The 25,260-nt window shown below is 39.1% G+C and overlaps 3 protein-coding genes across 3 annotated transcripts in view; 2 read left to right on the forward strand and 1 right to left on the reverse strand.

Moving 5' to 3' along the window:
* The window catches only part of hsd3b7 (hydroxy-delta-5-steroid dehydrogenase, 3 beta- and steroid delta-isomerase), a gene marked incomplete at its 5' end in the record, with an annotated part of 9,670 nt that extends 3,154 nt beyond the window's left edge, over positions 1-6,516 (forward strand). The window contains 4 exons of the mRNA XM_079252460.1: positions 2,180-2,288; positions 3,900-3,999; positions 4,592-4,754; positions 5,933-6,516. Coding sequence (XP_079108586.1) covers positions 2,180-2,288; positions 3,900-3,999; positions 4,592-4,754; positions 5,933-6,345 — 785 coding nt within the window. The 3' untranslated portion in view covers positions 6,346-6,516. The remainder of the gene's footprint in view (positions 1-2,179; positions 2,289-3,899; positions 4,000-4,591; positions 4,755-5,932) is intronic.
* A 2,482-nt stretch (positions 6,517-8,998) lies between these two features.
* tbc1d10b (TBC1 domain family, member 10b) lies at positions 8,999-21,462 on the forward strand. The gene is made up of 10 exons (XM_079252316.1): positions 8,999-9,379; positions 10,366-11,352; positions 12,523-12,622; positions 12,734-12,841; positions 13,316-13,422; positions 14,817-14,931; positions 15,991-16,056; positions 16,133-16,322; positions 16,495-16,649; positions 16,799-21,462. The coding sequence occupies exons 2-10, from the start codon at positions 10,385-10,387 to the stop codon at positions 17,723-17,725; spliced, it is 2,736 nt and encodes a 911-aa protein (XP_079108442.1). The 5' UTR covers positions 8,999-9,379; positions 10,366-10,384; the 3' UTR covers positions 17,726-21,462.
* Positions 21,283-24,929, reverse strand: mylpfa (myosin light chain, phosphorylatable, fast skeletal muscle a). Its single transcript, XM_079252317.1, has 7 exons — positions 24,773-24,929; positions 24,111-24,209; positions 22,667-22,742; positions 22,476-22,580; positions 22,222-22,300; positions 22,074-22,122; positions 21,283-21,614 (listed from the first exon to the last, which is right to left on the reverse strand). The coding sequence occupies exons 1-7, from the start codon at positions 24,773-24,775 to the stop codon at positions 21,513-21,515; spliced, it is 513 nt and encodes a 170-aa protein (XP_079108443.1). The 5' UTR covers positions 24,776-24,929; the 3' UTR covers positions 21,283-21,512.
* Positions 24,930-25,260: the final 331 nt, after the last annotated feature.

Raw genomic sequence — 25,260 nt, forward strand, 5'->3', positions numbered from 1 at the left:
AGTGTGGATTTCAGTGCTCATTCCTAAGTCTGTCTCCAATCAGATAAACGTCGGAAATACAAAATGCTTTCAGTTGGGCTTTAGAAATGCAGCTAGAAAGACATTTTTTCTATGAACACGAGAGCTTCGATGCCGTGAGTCTCCTTAGAGACCTGTTAGGTTCCCATCTTTTGGCAGAAACCTGGCAGTAGTAAAGCCACTCTTTGTGGTGTTCATACCTGTAACAACAAATGTAGTCATCGTAAGACTTACTCAGATCATGACAAGCTCAAACATGACATACTGTTTCACTTTAAGTCTTTTTATTGAACCCTGAGTCAGATAAAGAGGAAATAAGGTGTAGTACATAAATGTGATTTTGTAATGTTTGTTGTTTTTTTTTTTGTTGTTGTTGCTGTTTAATTTTGGTTGTGTTGGCTGGTGATTCAAATTTTTCTTCCCACTAAAATGACGCAGAGTTTCATTTTCGTGTGGCCAAAACGCTGAGTCATTGATGTAAACATAAACGATGAGAAGCCCCCTGAATCTCAGCCACCGAAACAATCATGAGTTGAATAAAGTAATGCATTTAAGAGTAGAAAAAATGAAAAGGTCATGTTTATTTAACAGCTTGGGTTTGTGGGGCTGTCAGCTCTTCCTATAGCTATCAAAACTAAATGGATTTATGCTCTTTCTTGATCACTCGGTTCCTATGAAAATCACACTGAGAGTAAAGACCAGGATTTTTTTCCTCCACTGAAATTCAAATGTTGTTTTCTGAATTAAAAGCATCTGGTAAACAGCTTCACATAAATGCAAAATGCAATGTTAAACATAACAAAGGCGACAATTGAATATATATTTACATTGAATATATATTTACATTACCTGAGTAACAGAGATATTTGCCATAAAGGAATAAGCTTGGATTCACATAGAAGAGACTTTGTGGAGCAACACCTTACCCCCTTAAGCTATTTGTCCAGGAAATGCAGCCGATTATTGGTGTGATTTCCAAACATAACTGGGTTTTTGGGTTTCTGTTGATTACTCTTATAGTGACTCAGACTAACATGAGGCAGAGCACAGGCTGCAGTGATTCAGCAAATAGACAAAAGATGCTTTTGTTGTCTGTCGACTGATTCAACAGAGTTTTTCTCCTTGGGAAAAAAGACAACAGATATCATAAAACACCACTAGATTTATCTGCAGATTATAATTCATCACAGTTCATCTTCGTCAAGAGTCAAGGAAATTATTTGAGTCGGAAATGTTTTGATGTATTATGGATAGTTGTTCAGCTGTGTCTCCTCCAGTTCTGCAAGAATTACAAACATCACAGGAATTTCACTTTTTTTCCCTCCCCTGTCCTGATGGGAAAACAGTTTTCTAGTCAGTCACATTTTTAGCAGATGGTTGTTGACTCTTCTCCTGCATTCGAGGAGGCAGAGTCATAGATTCTGGCTTGTCTGGTAAATAAGTGTTTAAGTTGAGAGCGTTATATTAAATGTTGATAAAGGAGACTCTTTAACAGGTAAAAGTTTTCACGAAATCTTGTGAAATTTCTTAGCATGTAGTTGATCAAGGTTCAGATAATCCTTTTGAAACTCAAGCAGAGAAAAAAGCCTCGATGGCAAGTTTGTGTGAACCACACATGAGCATTCTTGCAATGGATTCCATCACACTCACATCAACACTGAACTATGTACATGGCTCTAATGTTTTACTTCAAGCTACGTAATGCTAAAAACAGGACTTTGATGGGGAAATCAGAATAACCTGGAATAAATCAAATCATGCCATAATAAAGGGTCCCATCCCTTCTAATTTATAGCAACCATATATCTTTCCAGTGTGTTGTTCCACTGTTGATGATAGAGGCCAGCTTTTTATGGAGCACAGTTTCCTGTCAACAAACCAAAACACATGTGGATCCCATTTTCTCCTTTAAAGTAAATTAAATGTTTTTTCTGTATTTGTTGGTCCAGTAATGATCCGGAGATAAACATCTATTTTAGCATCTTATACTGTGTTTCTTTCTGTTTTTATTAATGTATTCTTAAATTCAGATAAAAGTGCATACAGGTTTGCTTCACTGAGCCCTGAAGACTTGTTTTTTTTTTTTTTTTTAAGCTCCATGTAAAATACACTCAGATTTGTCAAATAGATTATTCTTACACTTTTTGTGTTCTTTCCTCAGGAACAGAAAATGTGATCAATGCCTGTGTGGAGTGTGGCATCGAAAGCCTCGTCTACACCAGCAGTATGGAAGTCATTGGTCCTAACATGAACGGAGACCACTTTAAAAGGTGAAACGGAAAAAACAAAAAGTTGATTTGTGTCTGTGCTCTGTAGAGTTTTACTTTGATATTTTGATCACGCTTTCCAAGAGACAAGTATTTTCCTAATTGGATCCACACGGATATAATTTAGACTCCCGTTGTGAGAATAGTTCCTCTCTGCAAGTTTTATTTTCTGCAGAAGCTTTTCTTTCTCTCAAATACACAGTCATGGAAAACATAATACTTGTACAGAACAGAAATGATTGGGTGGAGGCAAATGATTCTTGCACATACTATCCAGTGTTTCCATTTGCTGTCACAAGGCTTTTGAAATGAAAAAGTGCACTGACGCGGCTCTATGTTTTGTGTGAGACGATGGAATGACAGATACGTGATATAAAGCATTTGGATGTCATGTCTGTAGCTTGAAGTTCAAGCATGCTTGAGTAGCTGTCATCAAGTCTTGTCAAAAATAGTTTTGTTTCTCCGTACTAGTTATTACCTAAATCACGACTTAAGAATGAAAAAGGTTTGTTGCAAAACTCTTCCTTACATTTATTATTTCGGAAAATGTCTGGGTCTGTCTTGGTCATCCTGTAACATGATTTGATAATAACAAAGTAAGACTGTGATGCAAAACAACCCAGAAAGGTTTTAAGAACAAAAAGAAAAATAAAGATGCTTTTTAAAAGAAAGCATTGCTTTGACAAGATTAAAGTTATCTGTCAACACTCAAGTTTCTGTGAGATCAGCCCGTCTTGTACCTGATGGCAGCTTTGTGAATGTCCATGTGCTGGAGCTTGTTGTTGTCGTCACACTTTAAACTTCGTGATGGATAAAAATCGGAACATTATAAAACCAAAAGAAAAGGGTATGAAGTACTGCATGTACTTTGTTAGGAATCTAGATTTACAGGCTGATTAAAATGGTTTTAGATTAAGTTTTTATTCTCTTCTCCCTGTGAATGCTTTCTGCTTTTACTTTCTACTTCTGTGCAGTTACTGGCAAACATTGTTTCTCATTGTTTTCCAGTGGTGTGAAATGTCTGCAATTATTGACAGCTTTTAATGTGGACTGATGTTATAATGATTGATCTGTGTTACAGTATTTTCAATGCAGTAGGGTGGAGAGTTGACTGTGATAAATTACTGTCTCAACAGCTGAATAGGTTCATACATTAAAAGAAATTGATGCAATACTTGTATGAACTAGAAGTACCTGCAGTAGAAAACATCCAGCATCTGTTTGCCAGCAGGAATCACTGACACTGCTCCAGATGTTATGCATGGTGTGTCTCTGCTTGTGCATTTGTTTGCACGTACATTTCTACAGCTGCACCTCACTGCATTTTTTCGTGATTGTATCTCTGTTGACATCAGAAGATTAAGTCATGCTCTACAAATAAGCCTTTGTCTTCTCTTGTTGGAGTTGTTTCGTCTAAAAACAAAGAAAGAAAGAAAAATGTACTCTCTCTTCCTTTAGTTCCTTTATAATAACAACTTTTCTTTGCAAGTCCTCCATGAGTCACTTGGCCCTGTTAAAACATTCCTCTCATGCAAGTGGAAGGTCAAGAAAGTGCTATCTGCTTGTTTTTTTTTTGGTTTGTCTGAAAGCTTAACTTTTTTTTTCTCTCTGCAGAGGCAACGAAGACACACCTTATCATGTGAATCACACTATGGCCTATCCCAAGAGTAAAGCCAAAGCAGAGAAAATTGTGCTCGAAGCTAATGGCACCAAGGTATGAATTATTTCACAATATTTGTTTCACAAACAAGACACAGATATAAATCTTTCTTGTGATGCATATTCTGCACTGTTTTTTTTAAGTCTTAATGTTTTACAACCAAATTCCACTGAGGCAGATTTATACAACTCATATTTGAAGCGTTGAGTGCGCCATGCAGAGGCAGTAAGAAAGCAGAATAATCACAATCATCTTAAAACTACAATGTTTAGGCCACACAAGCTAAATTGAAAATAGGTAACATTGTAATTATTTGTGCTTGTATTTCTTATCATTTCTGCATCCTACAAAGCAGAATATTTGACCCTTAAAATCAAAATGCAGGGAAGTTAAATGTGAAAGCTTAAAACGAGTTGTGATGGAGTCTGGAACGAAAGAAAAGAAAAATATTTTGGGATGGATTTCTTAAGCAACCATACCACAGAATTCCAGGACATCTCCCTTGTTGCTGTAATATTTCTGCTGTTTACAACAGTCTTGTTAAATCATCGCTTCGACCCATTTGGGGTTTTTTGTTCCTTTTTGGCATTTTTTTCTGACTTTCTATCTGATTTCTAACTCTTTGTTGGTTTTGTGTCTTATCCAGGTGAAGGGAGGGAAGTGTTTGTATACTTGCTCACTGAGGCCGACAGGGATCTATGGTGAGGGACATCAGCTGATAAAAGACTTCTATCAACTGGGAGTTCAAAGAGGAGGCTTGATTGTTGGGGGAATCCCAGATCACATTGAACATGGGCGAGTCTATGCAGGTATAACTCCAAAACAGTTGTTAACTCTTGGTTACTCATTTTAAACAGACTAGTGTTATTTGTACTTTTTTTTTCTCTTGTAGTCTAAGAATCCAACCTCAGTTCCATATTTATCTGAGCAATACTTTGCTTTTTTGTTTTTCTTAAAGCAAAGTAAACAAAACTACGATTTGGTATGCCGTGGAAGCTTAGCACAATAACTAATGTTTCAACCTGGACAAAAAGCAGAAGTTTATTTCATACATGGAAGCCACTTCCTTTACATTTCACAGGAAGTTTGAAGATTTCTGCACCTGATACAATTCTCTGTATTTTAAGTTCATAGTATCACAAAAAAAAAAAATCTGATGCTCCACTGCTATAACATTAGCAGATGCACCGCCATGTAAGAGACACCCAGTAGAGATATTCCATAGTCATTTGTGGTTTAAACAACACCTTGTGGGCAGCAGGCTTTTGTTTATCACCAAATAAGTATCAATTATTTGAGTATTTTAATTTATTCACATTACTTATTTATTAGAAAATAATAAATATAAAATAATACAAATTGAATCCTTGGCTCACCTTAGAAAGGATCTGCATTTGGCAAACCTTAGTCATTCTGTCAATAGGTGCAAGATTCATGTCAGCTGATGCATTATGGTGTTAGGTCTCATGGTCAGAGGTTTGAAACATCTGGTCTATTACTTTAATATTGTACTAAATGTCAGACACTGATAGTTGACTTAGTGGTTATTTAGGGGTTTCCTATTCATGCTCATGTATGAGTGGTGCACACCCCCAAATTTAAGAATATGCAATGAATAAGTATTTATCTTTTTTATGATTTTTCCACTTTTAAGAAATAGATTTTCCACTGATTTATTCTTGTAATCAAAATTAATTGAACATATGCGGTTTTGCAGTATTTAGTATCGCGCATTCATGTAGCTTTTAATAACTGTTATTACTGATCTTTAGGTGTCTGTTTTTTTTTTTTTTTTGTTTTTTTTTTGGTAAAGAACAAGATCAAAAGTAATTATTTCTTTGAAAAGTGGAAAAAAAAGTAATTTTTAAAAAAAACTTTTAGAATGTAATATTTAAACATTAAAATACATTTTATTGCTAGTATGCCTATTAAGATACAGAGCTGGAGAAGTACATCTTGTGTGACGTTTACTTGTTTGTGTTGCTAGGCAACGTGGCCTGGATGCATGTGCTGGCAGCCCGAGCCCTGAGAGAGCGGCCTCACAAAGTCGGAGGTGAAGCTTTCTTCTGCTACGATGATTCACCTTACAAAAGTTACGAGGATTTCAATATGACGTTGCTTTCTGAATTCAACTTCAGAAAGGCCCGCATGCCTGCCGTGGTGCTCTGGTTCCTGGCCATGTTTAACGACATCCTTCGCTGGGTATTGAGCCCTCTACACAACTACACACCACTGCTGAACAGTTATACTTTGGCTGTAGCCAGCACCACATTCACAGTGAAAACAGACAAAGCCCAAAGATATTTTAAATACCACCCCCTTTATGACTGGAACCAGTGTCTTGCCCGTACACAGAAATGGATCACCACATTCCCCTCAGACAAGACCAAAGACTTCTGACCACATATCGGATACAGCACACAGACATGTATATTCCTACATACCGAAGTGGCCTGTTGTTTGGTGTTGGCATGTAAGCTGGAAGAGAAAGCAATAACATTTAAATAACATACACATACATGCAGGCACAATTTTAAAAAAAATGTTATGATTCAAGTGCACAATTGAATTTCCTACAGCAATAACTTTTCCTTGTGAACTCTCCAATAGTGTATCTTACACCACCAGCTACAGAAATGTACACTTTGTTCTTAATATCTTTCTGAAAAAAATGTGTTGATTTTTGTTAGCTGTGTCCAGTATTTTGTAAGGGAGAATGTGAAATGTTGGTTGTGAAAACAGGGGAAAGGACTGTCAGACAAAGTGGCGCTTTTATGAAAGGGTGCTTTGGAAAATAAGCTAATTTTGCACAAAACATTGTTTCAATGCTAGTCATTCAACATCAGATACTGGCCCAATACCTACTGCTTACATATTGTACATTTCTAATGTACATGTATAAAATGTAACCTTATTTATACCTCGGTTATAAATGACCAGGTAATGCAAGACATCTATGTTAGAGAGGATGTTTTACTGTTGCAGTCACAATGTGATGATGCAAAAGTATTTCAATGGAAACTCTCAACATAGATTGCCCAGCATTGCTATGCATAAGTCCTTTATTATGCAAGTTTCTGACATAAGTAAAATAATTTTACAAGCATATACATGTCAAATTATGTACATAATATAAATATTTCATCTATGTATTGATTTTATTTAATTGTCATTTTAAATAAAGATGTTAATTTCTTCTTCAAAGTCTTTTCTCGTTGTTATTCTGCAGCTGTTTTGATGTGATGAAGTGAGGTGATGGTGTTTCCAGCTTGGTGTTTTTGTCTGCCACATCTCACCTCAGTTGCAGGGTCACCATCTGAAGCCACTGTTCATAAAAACTAGTCTTATTTAGAGGTCCTTTTTATATTCTATAGCATATCAATGTTATAACTGAAGTTTGAGCTGCCTGGAAACCCAATAAATGATCTTAAATATTTATGTGACTTGATATTTCCACAAACCAACTTGTTTGTATCCATCCCTGGTTGACAATGGTAACAATTCATGCCTTTATTGCAAAGGGTTGAGTCCTTTTACGTGTTCCTGTGGAAACTTGTCATTGAAGAGCCAGCTGGATAAGTTGTGTCTGACTTAAGGGGAGTTTTTTCTAAAAAAAAAAAAAAAAACTTGACATGGGTGTTCCCCCATTTCTGTGGTTTTCATAGTCACAATACAGACACGCCTGGAAACAGAGACATGACATAATTTCCAGACAAAATTGTTAGTGCTTGCTTTAGGATTCAAATATTATTTTTATAGATTGCTATCATAGACCTACATCATCATCATCATAGAAACAGTTTAGGACACAAACATAGGTAGAAAGAGGTGAAACTGGAGGAATTGCAGTGCTTGTCAACAGTAAAAACAAAGTTTGTGGTTATGGAAAGTTGTGGGAAGTGTTCAGAAGTGATTTATCATGAAGCTGAGTAAGGGAACTAGGAAATCCCTTTTCAGGCTGGTGAGGAAACAATGACTTAATCTTGAACATTGTCTAAACAAGAGAGGACTGTGGATTTTGGGATCAGCAAGTCTGGGGATTTGTAAGTCTGTTGTAGTAATGGGAATCTGCTATGCAGCCATCTGTTGTTGCTGAACAAACCCATCCAAAAGGTTGGCTCTGTTGGTGACAACCCTGGATCCCCTGGAACTGATTGCACTGGGAAGAATGTTGCACAAGTAACTTAATATAACACACAATTGTTCACACACTGCACATCACAGTGAAAACACAACAGTGTGCCAAGTGAAAGGCAACTTCAGGTATACTATAACACATGAATTAGAGGAGGCCATTTGTGCTAGCAACATTAATAAACCTGTTTTATATGTAAATATGTTTATTTATTCCCTCAGTTCAATAAACTCATCTTTTTTATCTTTTTTACATTATCTAGACAACTGTACTTTCATTCATCTTCTATAATCAGATTTTTAAATTTTTTTTTGACTGAATGAAAATAAAGAGCTCCGATTCTGGTTCTTGAAGGGGACAAATATATGTGTATCATAAAATCATGAAATTCCAGCAAGATGAACACCTGGTAAAATTAGGTTTAGGTCAATGGGTGGAAAGACAAGTTGTTACCAAGTATGGCTAAGACTGAAGAAAGTCTCTTTTAGATAAATGAGTCACTGAGCTTTCTGAAGCCATGGAAACATCTTGGATCTGTACACCTCTGAATTTCCATTGACCAATTTCTTGCCACTGTGGCGTTTGTGCGCCATCTAGTGTGTTGAGTGCTGGTTGCGTTGAGCTAATTTCCTCCCCTTTGGTCTGAAGGTCGCATTAAACACCCGCCAGTTTCCATTTTAGATAAAGAAATTAAATTTAATCATAATTTTAATTACGAGATATCCAAACATTGTGTCTTTGGTAACTTGCAACATCGGTGACACAGTTAAAAGCTGAAGGAAAAATATTTGACTTTTATGTTCTGCTTTGTGGAAGGGAGGCTCCTGTACGTGTGCGCGCCCGTCCGTCCGACTACATTCACGAGTACACGCACGTAGCTGTCAGTAGGAAATGCAGTTTGTCCGTGTTGGATGCAGCCCTACGGCTATGCCTGGATTAATAACCACAACAAGTTCCTTTGCTTCAGTATAAAAAAAAGTGTAACCAAGAGGGTCACTTTAACTGGGTGGTTTTGGATGCCGTGAGTTCGCCTGTTTAGCCACTCAGCTAACTAGCTATGCTAACAGAAACAGAACACTAACAACGCTAATGCTAATTGTTAGGCTAAAATTAGCTAACTTGGCTAGCTTGTAACTTAGCTTGTCAGGTTGCTGATTGCAGGACGAATTTCTAGTCTGCTCTCGCCCTTTCGTGTTATCAAACGGAGGAGTTTGTGGAACCAGAGCTGTGGCGGGGACGTGCCTACAGGAACCCCCTGGCTATCCAGGCGGACGGATCACAGTGACACATCGGCTGTAGGTGAGTTACCATGCGGAGATGAAGTTGCAGTGGTTTGGGGCAGTCGGCAGGACAGGCCGTGGACGCTGCTCCACCGGGGCCTTGACAGGCAATGAGGGTGTTAACAATTAATTATTAGTATTCTGTTGCTCCTGAATCGGGAAGTTGAGTTGCTTCGTTGTCTATAGATGAAGATGGTGCTATTCAGTGCTACAGTGACATATAACTAGTAGCTGTGTGGAAGAAGCACCTCTGACATGAGCTTTTTTTTTATCAGCTAAAAAGTGCCTTACTGTGGTTGTCTGGGTGTTGTGTTGATAATGTTGCCAGTGTGTATCTGTGGCTGAAATTGTTGCCACAACTTGGTCATCCAGCTCCTTGGCTTCTCCATCGCTGTTGCATAATTGTAGTAAATTGGAGTAAAACAATGATTTTAAGCTTTATAACTTTTTTTTTTTTTTTTGGTAATCTTTAATGTGGTCTTTTGTATATTTCCCACACCATAGCACCCGGAATTATATAAACATACCATTGTGATTTAATAGTGCTTCTGTAGCAAAAGAGGAAATGCAGTTTGTGACATTTGTTGTCTGAACTCAGACTTTTTTCACGTTATATTTTCTCAGAGGATTAATGAAGTGTCATTTAGTTTAAACAATATATTATATTGTAGTGTATTTGTTGTGTATATTTAATAAACAGTGTCTAGGAATTTTCCATGTTGCAGAAGACTGTGGTAATTCTTAATATATAAAATGGTCTCTAGCATATACATTCACCTCATATTATGCATGAATAAATATCTCTTAAAGATTACCAGGGTTGTAGGATTGTAAAATAGATTTATATGTATGACCACTGTATCATGGTATTTATCCTGACTGTTTATAACCTGAAGGACCGTGGTAGGTTTTTTTTTTTAAAAAAATGCTTGTTAGGACTGAATGGATATCACCACAATGACTTAAAGTGAACACATGTTAATTATTTTTTTTGCTTTTGCAAAGGAGAGATCATTGTGGGACCATGGCTGAACTCTCCACCTTATCCCCATCACCACCTGCATTGAGTGATCCTCATGCAGCTCCGTCTCCATCAACTCTCCCTCCTTCTAATAATCCTTCATCAGAGTCTGTCAAGGAGGTGATGATACCCAAGTCTTCCCTTTACAGTGACAAAGCTTTGACTGGAAATGCTCCCACAACACTGTCAGGAAGTTCACCTTCAGCTCCCCATTTGCCCTCAAGTCCCACAATGCACACTGCTGAGACCTCACTCCCATCAGTGGTACATGAGGCTGCTCTACAAAGAGAAGAATCGGCTGGGAATGATACAGAAACTGGAGCTCACGTTAATAGGCAGGAAACTAGGAAACCAGGTGCTACGGAGCTTTTGAATACTGGAACTTCTGAACTTGCAAGTGAATCATCACCTCCAAGAACAGTACTGCAGGCATCACCTGCTCCTGATCTAAATCCTGCTCCAAATCTGTACCCTGATGTGCACGTCAACTATAACCCAAACTCTGTCATGGATGATAGTCAGCAAACAGAGGGTCAGTGTCAGACAAGTGCTGACTCCAATCCTACACCTGCTCCCCTAGTATCAACAACTGATGAAGAGAAAGCTCAACCATTCCAACAAGCACAGCAATCTCAAAGTGAGCCGCCTCCTCCTCTTTCCCCAAAGCATGACGCCTCCAGCGAAGTCAAGGAAGAATTGTTCGCTACCCCAACCAGAGTTGGACCCCCTAGCCCGACTGTCCCATTGATCCATGAGCCACCCATCTCACTACCAAACCCCAATCCGCGGCCAGCCCCTGACAGCCTCAGCTATCTAGAATCAGCCAGTCTGATGTCGGGAACATTGGAATCCTTGTCTGGATTGGGAGAGGACGGGAGCTCTGTGGGTTCAGACTCAGAGATCAACGGCCTGACTGTGAGACGTACCGATAAATATGGCTTCCTGGGTGGAAATCAGTACAGTGAAGCAGGGTAAGCTTTAGAGCATTAATCATTCATACTCCCTTTTATTGTGGAACATGCTTATCACAGTTTATCATTTTTTATTGTGCTAGAAGCTTGATTTAAGATATTTTTAAGCACTGATAAAATATGGCTTTGTGAGGAAAGAAAAAAAAAAGAAGAGAGAGATATTTTATCATGTTTTCTCCACAGGTATTTGTTTGTATGATAGTACACTATAATTCTGAAATATAAAAGTACATCTAGCTCATCTGTTTATTTAACTTCATCTGACCTTAAGAGGCTATTCTTTCTTTTCCAGCTTCAGCTTCTTTTTCCTGTATTCATTTTCTTTTCTGCTGCACTAAACATATCTGTCTGTCCTTTATCTCCCCTTGGTCTGACTCAGATCATGCTGAGAGTGCTTTTGTGACTCAGTTTGTACTGACTCTGTGTCTATTTGGTGTCATCCTCCCAAACCTTCTGGATTTTTTTCTTCTCTTTTCTGGTCAGATTTCCTTCTGATAATCTGACAGGCTAATTGCACTTCCACTGATAAATAATTAAGCGTTTATTGATGTACCATCAGCAGTGACTGTGCACTTTAGTCACTGTTTAATAACTGAACAGTTTAGCATAATATTGTGCAAATAACTGAATGAATGTGTAGTAAACTCACTCCTCAATACATCTCAGATCTGTATTTCTACACCTGTTCGCACTATTGGATCCTCTTCCACCTGTCTCATTGTACCTCATTCATGCCTCACTTCTACTGGGGCAAAGCGTTCAGTTGCTTTGTTTCCCAATTATGGAGCTTTCTTCCCCCTGACTTCCACAATATCTGCTCATTTCTGCACATCAGATCCAAACTTGAGACTCATGTTTTCAAACTCTGCAGCTCCTTGTGTTTTGTTCATATATATATATATATATGTATATATATATATATATATATATATAAAATTATTATTTTTATTTATTTATTTATTTATATATTAGGTATATTCTTCATTTTTTAGGTATTTTTTGCAGTAAGGTGACCTTGTGTATCATGAAAGGCGCCCAGAAATAAAACACATTAAGATTAATAGTAGTAAAAACAGTCCCTCATATCTAAGTGCAGTAGTTAAGGGGTGGGGAACAACTTCAGAGTTATCTCAGTGATGGAGTAATTATTTCTTACTCACTATTCTGCAGCGAAAAGGAAGTCCGAGTTGAAGTTGCCAGGCAGAGGGAGATGAAATGGCTTGATATGTTCTGCCACTGGGATAAGTGGATCAAGCATCGTTTCCAGAAGGTATGAATAACGGCTTTTGAGTAGGATTTCTGCGGGACTAAGAATGAGAGCGACAAGTTAATGGCATTGAATGTGTTCTACATGGACTTAAGTTTGTTGTATTTGACTTAGGTGAAGCTGCGCTGTAGGAAGGGGATTCCATCGTCTCTGAGGTCCAAAGCCTGGCAGCTACTGTCCAACAGCCAAGACCTTCTAAATGCCAACCCAGGGAAATTTGAGGTAACACATTTAAAACAAAACAAATAAGCTTTTGTAGGTCTTGAACAATGAGCAGAGTGAGGGAACCATAATACTTTGATTTAGGAACTGGCTTACAATGGGGAACTCTGCAAAAGAAATATACAACTGAGAAAAGCAGTTTCAGCTCCAGGGGTGCGAAAGGGGCGCAGGCGCAGACAAAGTGAGCTGTAAGCTTCTTATCGGGATCAGTAATCCTGCCTGTCAGGGACTTGCCTTTTTGTCCAAGCTGGAGGGTCTGTCGTTGTGTGGGATCCAACAGTTTACTTACTTTTGTGTCTTTCTATATAAGCAAGAATTTCTCTTCCACTTTATACAATTTTGCAGTTCATTATTTAGATTTTAAGGCTCGTTTAATAGAGGGATTTACAATGTCGCCTATTTAATAGGTAATTTATGGAATTAAAGTGAGTCCACTGATAGCTGAGAATACTTTTTCTGTGTTTTCTGCCACAGGAACTGGAGAGAGAGCAGGGTGAGGCTAAATGGTTGGACATTATAGAGAAGGATCTCCACAGGCAGTTCCCCTTTCACGAGATGTTTGCTGCTCGTGGTGGCCACGGGTAAAATTACACACACTGCTTCGCACCAAAGTGTTCATGTTCATCAGTGATAAAACCCTCAGGGTTTTCCACACAATGTTAATACCGGTCGAGGCGCATTAACAGCCACATAAATATAATTATATTTATATGCCAGTACCAGTATTGGGTATTGGTCAAATATCATATGAGCATACTGATACTCGGTATTCATTAAAGCGTTCTGATACTACAGAACCCAATGTTAAAAAAAACTTATGCTGTCAAAATAAAGTAAGTAATTACTCATATCATTTAAAAACCATGAATGTTGCATCTTGGGGAAAGAAGCCTGTTTTGGGTATGTAGGTGCTTTATCACAGCAGTCAGCCAAACCCACGAAAAACCACTTCCTCCTCCTTATTTTTGAACACTCATCGTTTTAAAAGCCTTACATTTAGAAGATGATGACATATGCAGGATGACATATTTGATTTATCATACAATTAACCTTTTAGTTGCAGCATTTGGCGTACTGGTCCACACACTTTGCCACTGAACTGTCATGAGATTTGGTAAATATTGGTTACTGGCAGTAACTACAATATTAATCACAGTATTGGCCACAACTTCCATTACTGTGCATTAGGTCTGGGCGATATGACCAAAATCTTCTATCCCGATATAGCTCATTTTATATCCCCGTAACAATATAAAAATGTTTGTGTAATTTTGTGTCAGTCATCAGTAATGTGTCAGATGTGCTCGGCAACGACAGCAGTGATCTCCTTCCATCTGCGGGAACTATGGCCATATGGCGTTTGACGGGTAAATGCCTGTTGCAGCATTTACGTCTGGCGTTTATTTTGAACGCTTTCGCCACCACTTGACCTTGCTTTTGCTCATTGACTCTCTGTATTCTTTGTCCTGATTCTTGCGCAGGTGATAAAATTTAGTTAGTTGTATCAGAGTTTGTTGTTGGGACTGTGTTGTTGGTTCCACGTCGGTATCTATATATCCAAACCACATCCATGCAACAGAAATTTCCCCTCTTTTATGAACAAACTCATTGGTTTGGGTTTGCTGGTCATCTTTAGTGAATTACCTGCTTTGAAACGCGTCTGCTGCTGTATTTGTTTATGTTTTGCAGCGTGCATGCCGTAAAGCGCATCTTGACATAAAATACTGCAGTAAAGCACCTAACCATGGCGTAAACAATAGAGCCTCATATGAAACAATAGGCATCTTTTATCGTACAAAGGATATGTATCGTCACATCGCCCAGCCCTATTGTGCATCCTTAATTTAAGCTGTTAAGAAATTTAGAAAAAGAGCCAATCAGTAAATTGTATGCTTGGATTGACATACCATAGAAACTTTTTACACAAAAGTTCCTTTTGCTGATTATCTTGTAATTTTCATGCTTGTTCCTGCAGTCAACAGGATTTGTACCGAATACTAAAGGCCTACACTATCTACCGACCTGATGAGGGTTACTGTCAGGCCCAAGCTCCGGTGGCTGCAGTGCTGCTCATGCATATGCCTGCTGAGGTGAGACGTTTCCTTTGAATAATGTAGAAAATAAAATGTTGCTCGTTTTGCAGTAAATACTGACATATCAGATGATTCTGAAAGCTTCAGAAAGACATGCATAGAAGTGAGAAAGTTTCAAACTGAGTTGTTCTTTTTCTTCATTATTATTTTTTAAACCAGACTCATTTGGGGTGAAAAAGTAGAAAAAATGATAAAGGTTTATTTTGAAGCTTATAAACTGATTGAGTGGTATCCTCTGTTGCTGCTTGGGAACAGTGTTGGCTGGTGATCACACATGTGAAACCTAAACTCCCTCAGTTCAATAAATATATTGGTGTATTCCAGCGGTGTCCAGCTCCAGTCCTCGAGGACCAGAATCCTGCCAGTTTTCCATGTTTGCCTGCTCCTACACATCTGACTGAAATTAATCAGTCATAATACACAACTTTATTGGCTCTCAGATCCATTTAATGGAAGCCAGGTGTGTGGAACAGGAATACATGGAAAACCTGTGGGACCCCCGTGGACCGACTTTTGACACCCGGTGTATTCTGTATGCTGATCGGAATTTTAAAGATTTTTGCTGTAATGGTCCTTTCCTGGTGCCGTGGCCTGGTATGAATCCATGTCTTTATCTAGAAGGATGCCAAGGCTGTGTGAGCAGGAGCTTTTCTTCAATTCTTCTGAGCTTAACAAGCAAATTCTCATCTTTTTAAATATGCAGACTGACTTTATGCTAACCCGAGCTCTATTTATCATACTATCTGCTGCTTTTTTTGGCGGGATTAGGAAGCATTTTCTGATCATGTTGTTCTGGTTTGTTTGACCAGTATGGTTGCCTTATTGGTTAGTAAAATGGCTGAAAGGGTTTTTGTTCTGTTTTGTGGACACAAAAAAGAAGAGCAGAGTGATGGAATTCATAGATACTATGCAGATAATGTTTTTATTCATCCCAAAAGCTAAATATAAAAAATATGAATGCAGATGTAATAATGTGTGCAGTTTTTTTTATTTTTTTTATTTATTTTTTTTTTGTTTAACCAACCCTGAACAATGTAAGTTGTTTTTGTTTTTCAGCAAGCTTTTTGGTGCCTCGTCCAGATATGTGAGAAGTATCTTCCTGGCTACTACAGTGCTGGACTGGTGGGTGTAAGAGCACAATTCTGTTTCCCTCCAGTCAGCTTCTGTTTCATCTTAACATGCCACTTCTGTCTGTTAGGAAGCAATTCAGCTGGACGGCGAGATCTTTTTCTCTCTGCTGCGGCGTACATGTCCAATGGCATATCGTCATCTTAAGAAATTCAAGATTGATCCAATTCTCTACATGACCGAGTGGTTCATGTGTATCTTCTCACGGACATTACCATGGTCCTGTGTCCTGCGAGTATGGGACATGTTCTTCTGTGAAGGTATAACTCACTTCTGAATGGTTCACACCCACCTCTGACTGGTGGTAAAGATTTCTTATCAAAGGATCAAAGGATCTTTTTAACTCCATGATAACAGCATCACTTCTGAGGTTTATGTTTTGTTTTTCCTCTGTGGGTAGATGGAAACCTAATTTAATATTTTTGGTTATAGGTGTAAAGATAGTATTTCGTGTGGGCTTGGTGTTGCTGAAACAGATGCTTGGCTCTGTTGATAAACTGCGAGAACTGCAGGGCATGTATGAGACCATGGAGCGACTTAGAAACATCTCACCCGACACTATCCGAGAGGACATACTGGTACAAGAGGTGAGTTTGTCTCAGACTGAGCATGTAAACTGATCTTGGTTCTCTTTTTACTCAGAGACACGAGTTATGAGTCACTTTGTCATGTAGTGTTCAATCTAATACTCTTCACTTCCTCTGTGCTTTTTTTTTTTTTTTTGGTTGATGTCCAGGTCGTTACACTCCCAGTGACTGAGGCCTTCATCGAAAGGGAGTGCAACATCCAGGTGAGGAAATGGAGGGAGTCGAGAGGGGATCTGACACACCAGCCAGGTCGTCGACTCCATGGTACGAGAGCCATCTATGAGCACAAACGTCGCGCTACTGCAATTAGTTCTGGTGGTAGCTTCTCATTCCTTGGAAGCCCAGTCCCACCACCAGGACCCCTCCGGGCGTCCTCCAGTCTTCTGTCTCTCCCGGGCTTTCGCAAGTCTAAGGCTCCATTCCACTCTCAAGCTAAGACAGGCTCCTTTTCAGGACCATCTGGAGTCGAGGCCCTGCCACCTCGCTCTCCCCATGTAGGATCATCAAGCCCAAGCAGAGGTCCCATTCATAAGCCACCTATGCCTCCGGGAGCAGGTCAGAGGGCTCCAGTACCCCATGTCCAAAGTCCCTTAGTCAAAGGTGAAACCGGCTCACCTCGTGGACCGGCTCAAGCTTCAGAAGCCACATCAGCACAGAGCCAGCCGGATTCTTCAGCTCCGCTGCAAAGCACACCCCCACCTAACACTTTGTCCCCATCCCCTAAGATCGTCTCAGAGCAAATTACTCCAACTATCCCCTCTCCTACTGCAAACAACGCCCCTTTGCAGCCATGTCCAGATTTACAAAAAGAGGCAGCACCATCAGCTGATGCTGCAGCGGGAGAGGAAGAGGGAAAGAAGAAGAAGAGAAGCAAAGAGGAGAAGAAGAAAGAAAAAGAAGATGAAAAGAAAAAACTAAAGGAAAAGAAGGAAAAGGAAAAGGCTGAAAAGGAGAGGCTCAAGAAAGAGAAAGAGAGGCTAGAGAAAGAGAAAAAGAAAGGGGGGAAGAAAAAAGATAAAGGGGGAGGAGAGGGGGAGGACAAAAACGGAGCTGCAGCGGGGAAAGATTCGGCCTAGTTTTCACCCTGTCATTCCAGGATAATGAAAAGGGAGCGAAACAAAAAAAAGAGGTCAGAAGAACAAAAGACCTCCACAAAACAGAGCAATTAATATTAAAATATGGGAAGGCTCCCTGTGTAACACATTTCAAAGACTTAATGTAGTTCAAGGACTGTGATGGAGAAGAGAGGATCATGGTTTCAATAGCACCTCGAGGGTCATTTGGCCTTTCGCTCAATGCTTTCTTTTGACTGAGTTTTATTGACGTGGGACAAATATCCTTTTCAACTGGAGCTGTGAATCTGAAAATTTCCTCTACAGATTTACAGTCCTTATCCGTTTTAGTTTTTTAAGTTTTTATCATTTTTAACAGATTGGTGGCAGTTGCTCGAGAAACATCTGCGGGAGGTAAACTGAACATTTTCAGAATAGTGCCATTGCTTCTGTAAATTAAGTCCTGTTGTGATGTATAGGATCTAGTCAACACTCCATATGTCCTGTCAAGTCTCCTCTGTGGACAGGTTACCTGGATATCTGGGGGAAAAAAGAAAAAAAACCTTTTGAAGTCATCTCAAATGCAGGCACTGAAGGTGGTTAAGTTGTTGAGGATGTATTTATTGTCTTGTTAAATGTGTGTGTGAGTGTGTGTGTGCCTTAGTAGAATTGTGAAATGTGTTGATGTTCTACTTGTGGTCTCCCTATGCCTGTTTTTTTCCTCAAACTACCATTGAATCTTTTTCCAGTCACTTTTTTCTGCTTTTCAAGTCCATCTGATCTGTAACACAGACCAGAAGATGGAAGATAGACACACACACCATGTAGCGGTGTTGATTTTTCTTGTATTCTTACTTTTTTCTTAATCAAACTAACTTAATGGGAGCTTGTATAGGTTTTATGTTTCTTAAATTTTACTTTAAAAATTTTTTATCTAAAATTATTGTGTCTGGAACTGAATTTTGCAAAATATAAGAATAACTGCTTGTGTAAAAATGTACAAGCAGTATTCATGCATACACCACGCACACCAAATTACTTATAAGATTAGTGTTAATTTGACTTACTAAAGAAAATGGTGTATGCGTTTTTATTTAGCCAAATTATAAAATGGGAAAGAATTTTGTTCTTTAACCCATTTGGAGTGTGATTTAAAATATTTCAAAAGAATGAAGGATGTGTTTTGCACTTGTGATTTAGTCACAAAACGCCACTGAAGTTGACATAGAAACTAAGTCTCGATAGTTTTGAAATCTCTGCCTTGAGGACCTATAGGAAGCCACTTGACTGGAGGTGCAAAGTGTGCCAATGTAGCATTAACCTCTGATCCTTGACTTACGGGCAATGGTGTATTTATGTACAAAAACGGTTAATTTAATCAGATATAGTATATTATGAATTATTATTTTCATTCTGACTATTTTTCTATATGAACAAGCGATACCTGGTGGACTGGAAAGATGGCAGATTACACAGTGTAGCTGCAGGGGAATCTTTTTTTGTTTTGTTTTGTTTTTCTTTGCACATCAAGTCCTCTGCTTTTACACAACAAACTTGATGCATGTCTTTGCTATTATTTAAGTTGATTGTCATTAGTTCATGAGCTAGGTTCACATGTCTCCAGTATAAAGAAGTGCAGTATTAAACGGACTTGAGTGGGGAAAAAATGGGCCTCCAAAAGAACAAACTGAGACTGACAGAGAATCTGTGGGAGATTGTACTGTATAATATATATGAGGTGATACATGAGCTTTTAATCGCTCTGAAATGGAAGATCTTCATGATGTTTATATCACCAAGTTGAGTTGTAATATTCATAATGACTTCTGAACTAACTCCCTAATCTATTTACACTCAGTGTTCTGTACTGTAACTTATTTACGCATACATTAAATGGCACTGAACCCCATCAGTATACAATGAATAGTGTCAGGTAGCTAGTGTAAAACCATTTGGTGGCAAAAAAAAACCAAAACAAACAAAAAAAAAACATTGATACTTTAAACTGTACTGTTTCATAGTTAATTAGCAGGATTTCAACATAATTGTAGCCAGCTTGTCCTCCATTCATTGTTTTTCCACTTGTTCTGGGTCTTTCCAGGGATGTCATTCAGATATGTAAATGTCTCATGTAATCCCTTCTCTATTTTGACATCACTATGGACACAGATTAGTTTTAGACTGGTTAACCCCAACACATCTATGCAAACTCTCCTCCATCATGACTGTTGGTGTGTGTGGTGTCAGCACCACTGATCTGATCGGAGCAGTGGCATGGGAAAATTAATTCTGTGCTTCAGTAGGTGTTTTTATTTTTTGGTTTTTTTTCAGCACACTTTCGGGGCAAAGGACTATGCCATTTAACGAGCAATACCTCATCACATCCCATGTCTTGATTATAGTATCATCTGTTTTTATTAAGACAGCTGGAGATGTGGTGATCAGGTGAATCTGCACTAGCTACAGTCTCAGCACTTAGCTCTGCAGTATTGAGAACAAATTAGGAACATCTGCTTCTATCCTAGTGTCCTTAGTGTGCTTCTTTATCAATGCTTGATTGTGAATGACTCCAACGATGCAAACACTTCAAAATATTGTCTCAGCTTAGTGTTTTTCTTGTCACACCACGCAGACTTCTTTTGTGTCTTTCAGTTTACATGTCACGCTCGTTCTCTCTGGCAAAAGTGAAATAAAATCATAGCTAAATTAATGCATTCCTTCAGATTGACAATTGTTGTATTTATAATTAATGACATTTGTGATGAGTAATAAACCATAATATATTAAATCAAGTGTGTCTTTTTGCCTTCCTTGATGTGGAGGAAGATCTCTTTGCATAGAACTGCTCTGAATAATAAACGGCAGCCATGATGAAGAACTCATTCTTGGGATTTTGTCTGCTTGTGTCACTTGGTCATGTGGTTTATCTTTTATTGAGCAGCATATTTGCTGTTAATCGCGGACCCGATGTGCACACACTGTAGATATAAAGAAGCCCCACTAGGTGTCATTAAATGTGTGATTCCACTGTTAGCTTCCTCACACCCTGCCCCACAGAGCCACTGAGCACACACACTATTGTACAAAAGGCTGGTGATTTTATTCACATTTTGTCCCTTTTATTCATGACAGAGGAAAGGCAAGGTAGAGTTAAGTGTCTGGAGTTGAGACAGCTTATGGAAAATCGATGATTTACTTGAGGCAAGAAGGAGTGGAGGGAAAGAAATCGAAGACTTCAATGTTTTCTTTCGCCCCTTTCTCTCCTCTCCTTCAATCTCTTGTTTTCACATTTCAAAGAAATTAAGCTGCCATCGCTTTAAGGATGCAACTTACATGTTTTTCCTGTATCGGACAGATACTCTCCCACGTCACACTGCTTCTACCCAAGAGGACATCTTCAGAAATTGGAATGAGGTCCTCATGTTTGGTGAGCCTCTTCAAATAAACCTGTTTCCCTTGCAGACACTGAGGGAAGCAGAGGCTGAAGTGTCTAGATTTAACACCTCAGAGGCTGAAGTGAAAGGGTAGACATAAGTGAGGAGGGAAAGTGAGGTTGTTTGAGGAAAGCTTGATGTTGAAAATGATGTTACAGGATAATTTTATTGAAAATCATCCCTATTCCCCACAAGCAAACATAGACATCCAATGGGCATCAACCATCTCACGTGTCCGACAAGTCTTTGGTTTGAACATGAGTGGCTGAGCACATGAGGTTTACACAGAAGGTGAGCAAGGAAGAGGAGGAGAAGAAAAAACAGGGGGAGGCAGAAAGCAAAGGGATAGTTGTCTTTCTTTTCTTCTGGCTTTCTCTTTACTCCTCCTTCTCCTCTCCGTGTGTGATGACGTAGCAGATGTTTTTGTAGTCTACGTTGCCAGCCACATCTGGGGGGAAGGCGGCCCACATGTTCTTAATCTGAGAGAAAAACACAGTATTAAACTATGCAAAACAACACCCAGAAAAAAAGAAACATGAAAGAAACACGTCACATTATTGCATTATGAACTGGCTTGGCAAATGATCTCCTTCCTGAACAAGAATGGAAACTATAAAAAAAAAGTAAATTACTTCATTTGACTTGTTTGTTTATGTAGTGGTCTATAAAATGCTTTGGCACTGAGGCTGCAAGAACAAACCCTTTGTATCAAGCAAACACTAGACATTTAGAGAGTTTCTGACATTTTCTCATGAACAATGGATAGAAAACCAGTCTCAAAAACTGGGTTAAATGGATAATCATTGATAAATCCATAGATAATATATACATTTCTTTTGAGAGTAAGTTTTATTTGCAAACAGCTGGGAAATAGATAAAGATTTATGTGACTGACTGTGCATAGTGCAACAAGAAGACTAGCAGGTTGGTGATTTTACCTCTTCTGGGGTGAACCTGTCACACTGAGTGGTCAGGAGCTCCTGAAGGCTGGAATAAGTAAAACAAAAGATTTTGTGAGTTAAGAATCTGGTTGTATTAGTTAGGCATGCATAGTAGACAGAAAAATCCTTTTTTAAAAGTCCTCACAATTCCTTCTTGATGGATCCAGTACCCTCAGGGTCCAGGACTTTGAAGGCAGCGAGAATAACGTCCTCGGGGTCAGCACCTGACAAGGAATAGTGGAAGAGGTGGGTTATTCATGCCAAAGTAATATATTCATCATGAAGTCTTGTACATATTTTTTGCTACCTTTCTGATTGAATGCATCTAAAAATTAAACTCTGTTCTTATATAAATGATGCAAAATAACATTGATAAGTTAAAAAAAATGCTCCACCTACCCTTCAGCTTCTCTCCAAACATGGTGAGGAAGACGGTGAAGTTGATGGGGCCGCTAGCCTCCTTGATCATTGCCTCCAGCTCCTCATTCTTCACGTTCAGTTGGCCTAAACAATGCAGATATTTAAACCAGGATGAAAGGCTGTAAAATGTAATTAGCATGATTTTCTAGAGTAGCTCCATCAGGACTCACCCATTGAGGCCAGCACATCTCTCAGATCATCTTTGCTGATGATTCCATCTCTGTTCTGGTCAATGATTGTGAAGGCCTGGAAAGCAGAGGCTGGGTTATTACTGGAAGGAAACACCCAGGACAAATTCAATCTGTCCAGAAGGACAGTTTTCCAGATTGCTCAGTCAACAGTTTGTCCATTTAAGTAGCAGCTGGGAAGTATCTTTATCACAGTCATGTACACATGTTGCTAGTGGATATTGTGCAAGAAAAAGGCTGCACCCAGAAAGTCTCCAGCAGGCCAAGGGAGAGCCGGTGAGGCTGACTAATGTGCACCCCTAGTTTTTTTTTCACAAGTTAATTTGGGAATGTATCGTCAGCGAACAGCTGCCTGATCTACTCCAATATGGCAATGAAACTTAAGATAACCTCCTGGACTTGAACCTGAACTTATTTAATGACCTTTCATCCCACTCTCTCACCTTACCTTCTTATTTCTTACCCTCTATCCATCACATACACTCCCACAAGCTTCCCTTGAGCTGATTGCTACAAATACAGCCATCTGGCAGGTATCTTCCCATCTGTGCAACGTGTTAAGATAGTCCTAATCATCATCTTATACTTTCCCATATGGCACTCAAGAAGCCTGTATCACTTATCACAGGAGGAATGCTTCTTCTGTTTGGGACACATATCCCTTGACAACACACTGAAAACCCAGACACCATCATTATCCTGTATGTTCGCAGAGCGCTCGTGTAAAATATCCTCTCCTTGACCTCAATCAACCCTACATATGGCAGCTACACTGCATTCTTACACCTTTCTCCCTTTGCTACTGAAACTTTATTCCTGTGCTGATCATTCATTCATTTTCCTAACCGCTTAATCCAATTCAGTGTCGCGGGGAAGCTGGAGCCTATCCCAGCAGTCTTTGGGCGAAAGGCAGGGTACACCCTGTCCATCGTAGGGCCTGTGCTGATCAGTAATGAAGTTTGAAAATGATTGAAATGTCCAAAACCATATAATTAACTCTTTATTTGGATTAAAACACAGTGGTCCAGTCCTTCTGCTTTTGGGCTCTCAGCCTTCTGATAGAGCCTTGAAGAGATATCTAAATGACAGCTGAGCAGGAGGTCAAAGGTGATCAAAATATGGAGAGCTTCAGATGCCGTCAAAATTTCAGCACTCCCCTTAACGACATGCTCATACTTATTAAATTGTCAGGGGAGAAGATGAGGGGGGGTGTACAAAAAAAGCAACTGCTGTGGAAACAGATCCAAGAGCTGCTGAAGCGGACTCTGTTTCAGACCATGCAGAGTAATCTCATCTAACTTTTAGTGATGGACAATTCTAAAGTTTCCTGCGGCGTCACCTGATTCTGACATGAAAGATGCTCATGATGTGGAAATCGAAGCCTCGTGCTGAAGTGGTGCGTCACTGCATTTTAAAGCATCCTCACCTCTTTGTACTCCTGAATCTGGCTCTGCTCAAACATGGAGAACACATTGGAGGAGCCGCTGTCTCCTGCTGCTGCCCTTCTCTTGGCCTTCTTTGGTGCCTGAAGGACAAACACATGAACTCTCGAGATGAACTCAGGATGCTAATGACAGCTGTGCTCATTGCTATTTCCTTCATAATAACTGATATATTCTTTCTTACATCTACCAAAAATCATTATTTTACTTTTATTTTAGCTTTTATAGAAATGATCAATTCTGCGCTTTCATAAATTCAAGTGCAATTCTTAAATTAGCTGAGAAATGTATCTAAATATAAGATTTATTCTATTTTGATATAAATATTTATATTTATATTGAGTTAGCTTTTTTTCTCCACTTTAGGTTTGGTTAACTATGTATTTGGTTTGGCATTTCTTAATAAAGCCAGAATTTACAAACACTACCTGACAAAAAACACACAAACACCTAGAAAAGCACCAGAACAAACTAGTGATCCACAAAAATATCCAGAAAAATGTCCAAAATCTTTTGACTGATCTACTGGAATTTCTATTTCAAGGTGTGACTGACAAAAATAAAAGTAAATCCAAAGGGTGAGTTTGATTCCCCCTGTCGATATTTCCATCAGCAGAGTGCAGAGATGCAGGCACCTGGTACTCACCATCTTGAGACGTTAAGAGTGGAGATTTGGATGATCAAGAAAGACAAGACTGTGTGAACCCGCGTTATACGTATATCTCCGGGGGCTTATATACCACGTAGGCCGGCCTATCTTTAGCCACAGCTTCAAGTTTGGATGGGGATAAAAAAGAGAGAGGGTGTGTGAGAGGATGGTCAACTATGAAGTGATGGCAAAAGTGAAGGAGACAGAATGGCGGGACAGCATATCATCTTACAGGAGATCAAAAATAGACCCAGGAGTCTTGGAATTAAGTAAACCTGATAGCTGAGGGACCATGTCGCAGGTTTGCAGTCCCACGTGGACTAATAAGGACATTCAGGGCATAGATGCTTAGTTGGACCACTGGACACTGTCTCTCCACCCTTCTTCTGTCCACCGTCATCTGCTTATAGAAAGGCGCTGGGACCAGTCTCTCACTTTATTTTTGGTTTGTGATGTCCATTGCGATGTTATATTTTATACCCCGA

This window comes from Telmatherina bonti (genome assembly GCF_933228915.1).
Source record: "Telmatherina bonti genome assembly, chromosome: 14".
In the NCBI taxonomy this organism is placed as follows: Eukaryota; Metazoa; Chordata; class Actinopteri; order Atheriniformes; family Telmatherinidae; genus Telmatherina; species Telmatherina bonti.

Bases quoted from the DNA above. Each gene is read 5' to 3' on its own strand.
- tbc1d10b (XM_079252316.1), top strand. From the start codon at position 10,385: ATGGCTGAACTCTCCACCTTATCCCCATCACCACCTGCATTGAGTGAT. The intron at 12,623-12,733 runs GTATGAATAACG...TATTTGACTTAG, and splicing joins TCAAGCATCGTTTCCAGAAG to GTGAAGCTGCGCTGTAGGAA. The intron at 16,057-16,132 runs GTGGGTGTAAGA...TCTGTCTGTTAG, and splicing joins GCTACTACAGTGCTGGACTG to GAAGCAATTCAGCTGGACGG.
- mylpfa (XM_079252317.1), bottom strand. The intron at 22,743-24,110 runs GTGAGGATGCTT...TCTGCTTTCCAG, and splicing joins AGATTCAGGAGTACAAAGAG to GCCTTCACAATCATTGACCA. The intron at 22,123-22,221 runs GTGAGGACTTTT...TACTTATTCCAG, and splicing joins GGATCCATCAAGAAGGAATT to CCTTCAGGAGCTCCTGACCA.